This window comes from Rhinopithecus bieti, unplaced genomic scaffold, assembly GCF_001698545.2.
Source record: "Rhinopithecus bieti isolate Rb0 unplaced genomic scaffold, ASM169854v2 scaffold_55, whole genome shotgun sequence".
NCBI classification, from domain to species: Eukaryota; Metazoa; Chordata; class Mammalia; order Primates; family Cercopithecidae; genus Rhinopithecus; species Rhinopithecus bieti.
The window spans coordinates 1,290,923-1,300,013 of NW_016803114.1; the positions used below are offsets into that span (position 1 = coordinate 1,290,923).

The 9,091-nt window shown below is 38.6% G+C and overlaps 1 protein-coding gene across 3 annotated transcripts in view; it reads left to right on the forward strand.

Annotated features, from left to right (window-relative positions):
• Nucleotides 1–9,091, forward strand: part of IFT80 (intraflagellar transport 80) — a 134,345-nt gene that overhangs the window by 118,955 nt on the left and 6,299 nt on the right. For all 3 annotated transcript variants that reach the window (XM_017850736.1, XM_017850854.1, XM_017850788.1), the window contains one exon: nt 278–401. In XM_017850736.1, the coding sequence (XP_017706225.1) occupies nt 278–401 (124 nt within the window). The remainder of the gene's footprint in view (nt 1–277; nt 402–9,091) is intronic.

The window sequence follows — 9,091 nt, forward strand, 5'->3', positions numbered from 1 at the left end:
TATATATATATATATATATAAATGGTATGAAGCATAGATAAGATAATAGTCATTTATTTCTACAAGTGGAGCTGGTCAGGGAGAAGAGGCCTTGTTTGATCTGGTCCCTGAAGTATATAAGTAGGAATTTGCAAGATTGATGAGGTAGAAAATGGCATTTCATATTGTGGAATCAACAGAGGGAAGAGCCATTTGTCTCACCCCCAACTCCAGAACTCTACTACTCATGGAGTCTGACACAAACAATGTTAATAATCTGTTTTATTTCTCATTATAGGGCACTGGAATTGGCTGTAAAATACAAAACACATGTTGATACAGTTCTTGCTTACCGTCAAAAGTTTTTGGAGACATTTGATAAACAGGAAACTAATAAACGATACTTGCATTATGCAGAAGGTGTAAGTATTTCACAATTTTGTATAATAATACATATGCTTTATAAGTATATGTCATATTCATCCTAATGAGACAAAATGTGAATGATTCAAATTTTGAATCTTTCAACCTCTAAAAGAATTACTTTTTGCCTTATGACATTTTATTTTGACTATGTAATTATAGTACTAAATTTTTTTCTGGAATCTTGCAGGCATGTTTTGATTAACTCAAGTCTGTCATAATATTCCATTTGTGCTAAGGTTGGGTGCTATTTGATGTTTTTCGATAAATAATATAGATGGGTGGAATAAAAGCTTCTAACTCTTAAATTTTACCTGCCACCAGCTGCCTCTTCTGCTGCAGGGGAAATATGTATGCACAGAGGGCACTGACCAGAAAATGCATAGTTGGTCACTTTGTTTTAGAGAGCTAGGTTGCACCTCATAGAAGTGCCTAGCCTAGGTAGATTTCACTACCTAGAACCAAAGAAGACTCAGCCTTTGCCTCCCAGGCTCCTACCAGCATCTCAGATTTTATTACTCTAATTAGAAGAAAGTCATTCTGGGATGCAGTGGTGCATGCCTGTAGTCTCAGTTACTTGGGAGGCTGAGGCAGGAGGATTGTTTGAGCCCAAGAGTTCAAGGCCAGCCTGGGCAACATAGTAAGACCCTTCCTCTAAATAAATAAATAAAAATAAAAAGAAGGAAGTCATTCCAGTATAGAGCAGCCCACAAGGAGACCCAGAATGAGTTTGCCCCATTGCCTAGAGCATAATTGATTGTAGCCACTTACCGAGATTATTTTAGGCTCAGACAGCAGAAACAGAGCTCATGTCACTAACCATATAGATCTAAGAGACTTGACTCCTAAGAGCTGTATTACAAGATAGGGCTGACCTTTTTTCAGCTCTGTGAACCACTTTAGCCTTTCATTCATTCATTTATTCAAAAATTATTTATGATGTCTCACTCTGGCTTAGACACTATGTTAGGGGTTAAAATCAGATACAGCATCTTGTGTCTCTGTGGAGCTAATAGATTATGTGGGAACACACCTTCTTAGTATAGAATAAAATGGAATGTTCTGATTGATCCTAGGGGCAGACTAGGTTAGAGGAGCCTCAGGAAGAGGAGAGAAGATAGAGAGAAGGCACCCACAATTTCTATTAAAGCCAACATTATCTACTTACTGTATTTATACTATGTAGTGTCTTGATCTACATTTTTGCACTTCAGAACAATTTTCATGTTAGTGAGGCCTTTAAGACCATTCTTAGAGTTTAGCAGTGCAACTTCAACATCTAGATCCAGGATAGCTACAAGTTGTAGGTTTCATGGTAGAAAGGAGATATGTTTTATAGAAGCTCCACAAACCTTTTTTTGATTTCATTTTGAACCTGTTTAGTACTGAAGTGAATCCTGGGAGTCTGGGCATACTGTACTATTAGGACAAACACAGCGTCCCTGGGATCTCTGGGGCTACACTCTGATTCATAGTACATGACAGCAACCACCACCAAAACAGTGCTAAGCAACCCAAAGAACTGTGACACAAAGATCAGGTGATCTGATCTTTGTGTCACAGTTTTGAAAATATGGCCATATATTAAAACTAAGCACCCACCTTGTTTATTGTGTAATTTTAAAACAGATTAAACTACTCTGCTTTTTCCTCCTCATCGTCATCAATATTTTTTCAATATTCACATTTGATACTTTTGAGAACATAAGAAATATAGTTCTGATCAGGTGTGATGGCTCAAGCCTATAATCCCAACGCTTTGGGAGGCTGAGGCAGTAGGATCACTTGAGCCCAGGAGTTTGAGACCAACTTAGGCAACATAGTGAGATCCCACCTGTACAAAAAATTTAAAAATTAGCTGGACATGGTGGCTTATGCTTGTAGTCCCAGCTATTTGGGAGGCTGAGGTAGGAGGATCACCTGAGCCTGGGAGGTCAAGGGTGAAGTGAGTTGAGATCATGCCACTGCACTCCAGCCTAGGTGACAGAGTGAGATCCTGTCAGAATGAAAGAAAAGAGAGAGAGAGAAAGAAGGAAGGGAGGGTAGGAGGGAAGAGAAAGAAAAGAAAGTCCTTACTATAAAGGAAATTATATTTTAGATAGCAAAAACTTCTCAACATCCTTATAATCTTTTTCATTATACATATATTCAACTATTACCAAAATATGATACTTTAATCATAAGAGTACCAGAACAACATGGCTTTCTTAGGTATTTTAGGGGTTTTTTTCATCCAGAGACTTTGTAGGTTACTTTGACTCCATAGGGTACTATGTTCTAGTTTCCTACTTTTCTTCATAAATATCATTTGGAGTTAACTAAAAATCATAAAGCAGTATTTTACGATGCAAAATATTTTTTTTCTTAAAAATTTCGTACCAGTGAAATAAAATGTAACCCTAGGAAAATAGCTCTTGGGGATATCTGTATTACTTGCTGATCTTTTGGTTTCATTTGGGTCTATAATCTAGTCATAATATACATCCATATTTATCTTTGCCAGACTTACAATTATATAAACCCTTTATTTCAGAACTAAGAGTTAAATAGAAAAGGATCACTTAAAAATAACATTGAGAAATTTATTCTAGATATCTGGTGATTTTGGTGGGCTCACAATGCATGCCATCTGGAAATTTATAAATGAATGGAATCTACCATAAGGGAAGAAGTGAGAAGTTTGATAGACACTTAGTTTATGAGCCCTGAAATGTTATTTGGCCATTTCTAATTTAAAATATGGCAATCTGGGATTCTTACAAGGAGTACTGTTTTCCAAGAACCCTGATATTTAGAGTCATTGTACTTGGTCTACAATAGTGTTCTGTAAATATTTATAAGACAAATTGTAAATCTAGCAAATAAAATCTACTCAAAGTATACATTTATTATACTAAATATATACTCTGCACAGGAAGAAAAGTAGATCTGGGAAATACTTCAAACATTTTGCTAGGAAAAAGAAAAAGAGTGAAAGAAATCAAACTCATGAGCAGGATTTCAGAAAGTTTAGAATTTTGAAGATCTGAGTCAACACTCTACTTAGGACAAACCACTTTAGGCTTAGCTACTACCGAAAAGCTGCTTTACAGGTTTAACTTTGGAGGAATTGCTAATAGTGAGGAGTTGTTGGCTGATTACTGATTTGCTGGGTAATTATTTACCTTTTATTCATTCAGTATTTATTGAGTGCCTCCTGCAGACAATGTTTTCTCCTTAGTGCTTGGGATATAATAGTAAATGTGACAGACACTGGCCCTGGCTTTATGAAGTTTATATTCAAATGGAGGTGACAGTTATATAGGTAATTGTTCATTTCAGTTGTGGTAATTGCCTTGAAGGAGATGTATGTGGTGCTCTAAGACTTTATGAATGGGGGTCCTGACCTAGAGTGAGGCAATCAGCAGAGACTTTTCTAGCAAAGCACATGATATTTGAACTCAGCCCTAGAGGATGAATAGTAGAAGCTCACTGCAGGGTAGAGGTTGGGTGGGAGATGAGGATTACAAGTTCCAGGCAGAGGGAAGGCTTTGAAGTAGGAAAGAGTAAAAGCAATGGAGGGATTGACTTTAGGATTTCATAGGGCAAATTAAATAAAGAGAAGCCATTGGAAGGAAATAACATGATCCCTTTTCCCTTCTAAAATCCTGTTTCAGCCAGGCACAGTGGCTCACGCCCATAATCCCAGCACTTTGGGAGGCCGAGATGGGAGGATTGCTTGAGTCTAAGAGTTTGGAGACCAGCCTGGGCAACATGGCAAAACCCTGTCTCTACCAAAAAAAAAAAAAAAGTTAGCTGGGCATGGTGTTGTGCACCTGTAGTTCCAGCTACTCTGGAAGCTTAGGTGGGAGAATCACTTGAGCCCAGGAGGCAGAGGTTGCAGTTAGCTGAGGTCGCACCACTGCACTCCAGCCTGGGCCACAGAGTGAGACTCCACCTCAAAATAAAATAAAATAAAATAAAATAAAATGCTGATCTCTGGCCAGGTACAGTGTCTCATGCCTGTAATCCCAACACTTTGGGAGGCTGAGGTGGGAGGATTGGTTGAGTCTAAGAGTTTGGAGACCAGCCTGGGCGACATGGCAAAATCTTGTCTCTACAAAAAGTAAATTAATTAATTAATTAAATAAAAATAAAAATAAAATTAACTGGGCATAGTGGCATGCACCTGTAGTTCCAGCTACTCTGGAAACTTAGGTGGGAGAATCACTTGAGCCCAGGAAGCAGAGGTTTCAGTGAGCCAAGGTCATGCCACTGCACTCCAACCTGGGCAACAGAGCAAGACTCCATCTACCGAAAAATAAAATCCTGATTCCTGGCTGTGCACAGGATAGTGGCTCACGCCTGTAATCCCAACAGTTTGGGAGGCTGAGGTGGGAGGATCACTTGAGCCCAGGAGTTCAAGACCAGCCTGGGCAATATAGTGAGACCTTGTCTTTATTAAAAATAAATAGGCTGGACACGGTGGCTGACGCCTGTAATCCCAGCACTTTGGGAGGCTGAGGTGGGCAGATCATGAGGTCAGGAGATCGAGACCATCCTAACTCAGTGAAACCCTGTCTCTACTAAAAATACAAAAAATTAGCGGGTGTGGTAGCATGCACCTATAGTCCCGGTTACTTGGGAGGCTGAGGCAGGAGAATCGCTTGAACCTGGGATTTGGAGGTTGCAGTGAGCCAAGATCATGCCACTGCACTCCAGTATGGGTGACAGAGTGAGACTCCGTCTCAAAAAATAATAATAATAAAATAAAAATAAAGAAATAATCAATAAAATAAAATCCAGATTCCTAAAAATAAATGGAAACAATAGTTTTTACAAAATTATCTTAAGATTTTGCTAGTCAGTTGAAGGAGATGATAATAAGAGCAAATGTATGATTTATTGAATGAATGAGGAAGAATCCCGAGTGACTGCTCTGGGCCCTGGGTGGTTGGAATACTGGTTGGGAAAAGACATTGAAAGGTCTTAGTACCAGGCTAAGATAATAGACTTCGTAATGAAGGCAATGAGAAGACTTGGAGATTTGTAATCAAGAGAATGACTTGAAATATAACGTCAGACGTGAAAGATAGCTTAGAGGAGAGCGTGGTGACTAGGAGAATAGTTAGGAAGTTACTATAATAATCCCACTAGGAAATGGAAAGGGTACAATTAATGTAAGAAAAATTTTAGAAGTAAAATTAAGAGAACAGTTGTGGCTGGGGGTGGGAGGAGAGGTGGTGAGGTAAGACAAGGCATTTGAGAATGACTTCAACATTTCTAGTGTGGGCAGCTGATAGATGGGAATGCCATTAATCTAAAGAATACATAAGAATATACACATTTTGGACCTTTGAGTTTGAGTACATGAAAATATACCATTTTGTATGGTTTAGAGTGTCTATTAGGTGTCCAGCAGGAGGTGTCTAGAAGGCAATTAGAAATACAAATATGAACACAAAAGGATATTGACAAGGGAGAAACAAGGGCTAGAAAACTAACTTTATTGCCTTGATCATCTAGGTATAGTTGAAGCTATAGGAATTGATATGTCTTAGGGAAAGTGTGAGAAAGCTTTGGTTGGACGCTGGTGAATATTAACAGTTAAGAGGTTGTTGAAGGAAACCAAAATATGACACCCCAGAATATGTCTCTTGGAGATGTCTATTTTTGAGCTAAAGACAATTAAGCAGCAGCAAATAGAAGAGCTCTATTCTCCCCCTTTTCCTCCTACAGACAGAATATAAATTCTCCTTTACTGGAGACAACTCTTGTCAGCTCAGAGACGACTCCAGAGCAATCTACCAAAAAACCTTACTGCATGGCTGGGCGTAGTAGCTCACCCTTGTAATCTCAGCACTTTGGGAGACCAAGGCAGGAGGATCACGTAAGCCAAGCCGAGGAGTTCAGGACAAGCCTGGGTAACAAAGTGAGACCTTGTCTCTTCAAAAAATTTAAAAAATTAGCTAGGTGTGGTAGCATATGCCTGTGGTCCCAGCAGGAAGTCAAGGCTACAATGAGCCATGTTTGGGCCACTGCACACCAGCCTGGGCGACAGAGCAAGACCCTGTCTCAAAAATAGAACAAACTTCACTTGATTAGTTTCTTCCCATATATTTTTTTCCCGTGATTTCCAGTCTCTGGAAGCGTAAAACTGCTTTCACTTCTCTAAAAACAGTCTTGTCACATCTTTAAAATTTATTGTTCTTTGTTGAAAATGCTATGTAAGCCAGAGTTCCAAGACGCTGTTTTGAGTTACCTTTCATTGAGATTTTTCCTGCTGTGATGTACACTGTACATATTATTGTACTGGCTTGTTTTTCTTTTTTTAATCTGTCTTTTGTTACAGGGGTCTGTCCCATCAGTAAACTTACAGGCATTGAGGAGAAATTATATTTCTTCTCCAACATTGTCTAGGGAGCAGAATGTAGGGGAAAAAAGAGAAAGAAAGAAAGAAGCACATTTAGAAAGGAGAGCAGAAGCCAGAAGAGAGTGGTATTATACAGTCTGAAAGATTTTTCAAAGAGCAGTGGTCAGCAAGATCCAGAGAAGGCTCTTATCCCAGGGCCGTCCGTGTACTTCTCCATATCACCATGCCCTTCCCCAGATATACACATGGGTTCATGCACTCATCTCCTTCAAGTCCCTTTTTTTTTTTTTTTTTTTTTTGAGACAGGGTCTCACTTTGTTGCCCAGGCTGGAGTGCAGTGGCACAATGACAGCTCACTGCAGCCTCAACATACCAGACTCAAGCGATCCTCCCACCTGAGCCCTCTACATTGATGCAACTCAAGATGAATGCCACCAAGCCCAGCTAATTTTTAAATTTTTTTTGTATAGACGGGGACTCACTATGTTGCCCAGGCTGGTCTCGAACTCCTGGGCTCAAGCAATCCTCTTGCTTTGGCCTCCCGTCAAGTAAACTGATGACATTGCAACCTCCTATTCTATTCCTGGTGCTCATTATCTCCCTTCTCTATTTTCAAAATCTTTACCGCTTCTGGCATACTAGATATATTTTTTGTTTTATTTATTATCTGCCTCTTCCATTTTTATCTGTCTTTGTTTATTATATCTCTATGAAGACAGTGATTTTTATCTTTTTGTTCACTGGTGAATCCTTGTACGTCAGACAATTCTTGATATATACTAAGCACTAAATATTTGTTGAATGAAAAATTGAATCATACAGAGAAGGTATATAAGGACTGAAAACAGCCTATGGTGGCCTTAGTGCAAAGTTCCTAAAGTGTCACAGGATCAGAATTATAGTGGACTGGGAAGAGAAGGAGAGTCAGGAATGAGAAGAGTAAGGGATGGTAGCTTGCAGGGAGAAGACAGAATAGAGAGCCAAGGATGATGAGAGTGAGCCAGTGAAAAGAAGGACACTTAATGTGTGAGGAATAATTGAAGTCAGATGTCCTAGAGGAGTCAGAGAAAATGGAATCAGGGACATATGTTAAGAGGTTGACCTGAGATGGAAGAGAAAGATAATGATGAGTGTAGATACAGGTAAGTTCGTGAATGCAAGGAAGGAAAATAAAGTGAATTCATACCTGATGGCCACTATATTCTCTGTAAAGTAGAAAGCTGATCTTTAGCTGAGAGGAAGAGAAATGTGTTAGAGGATGAAGAGCCTTTTGGTATGATTTTGAAATTGTGTCTAGTTGAGTAAGAATTGGCTAGTGAGTAGAATAAGGAGTGCCAGATAATACTGGCACTCCCTATACTAGCAAAAGATGGATTTTAGTGTAGAAATCACTTGTCAACTATCAGAGAACATTCTTATCTAAAACCTGCTATTAAAAATATTCTAATCCTAGAACTAAATTATCTGCAGAACACTTTTTAAAACTGGGTCAATGCCAAAGTGAAAGTGAAACATTTATTTTCAGTAGGACAGCTATCCACTGACACCCTCATTTGTAGTATAACAAGTAAATAATACAGATATCATCAATTTACTTGCAACAGAGCAACAATTGTTCAGTATACTATCAATGTATGTTTTTATTGTGATTGATTTGAGAAATATATGTAAGTAAATTTAAGGCTGGAAGAAACCCAAAGCATTCATCCAGTTTCATCTTCTCTGTGTTTTGTTAGACATAGAAAGGAGTACTTTGCCATTTAAAAAAATGTCAGATTTTGCCCTGATTGAAAAAATGAGTCTTTCAAATAATCTAACATCTGGTTGGCTTTTCATTGAGCTGTCACTTGCATCTTAGCACAGACATTTTTCTTCTATGAGTAAGAGGAATTCTTTTATTAATCCATCTATTTTATATATTATACATAAGTATATAGCATTATTATTTTAAATAAAGGTGAGCCTCCCATTATTATTGTATGGGAGTCTAAGTCTCTTTGTAAGTCTCTAAGGACTTGCTTTATGAATCTGGGTGCTCCTGTATTGGGTGCATATATATTTTGGACAGTTGGCTCTTCCTGTTGAATTGATCCCTTTACCATTATGTAATGGCCTTCTTTGTCTCTTTTGATCTTTGATGGTTTAAAGTCTGTTTTGTCAGAGACTAGTATTGCAACCCCTGCTTTTTTTTGTTCTCCATTTGCTTGGTAGATCTTCCTCCATCCCTTTATTTTGAGCCTATGTGTGTCTCTACATGTGAGATGGGTCTCCTGAATACAGCAAACTGATGGGTCTTGACTCTTTATCCAGTTTGCCAGTCTGTGTCTTTTAATTGGA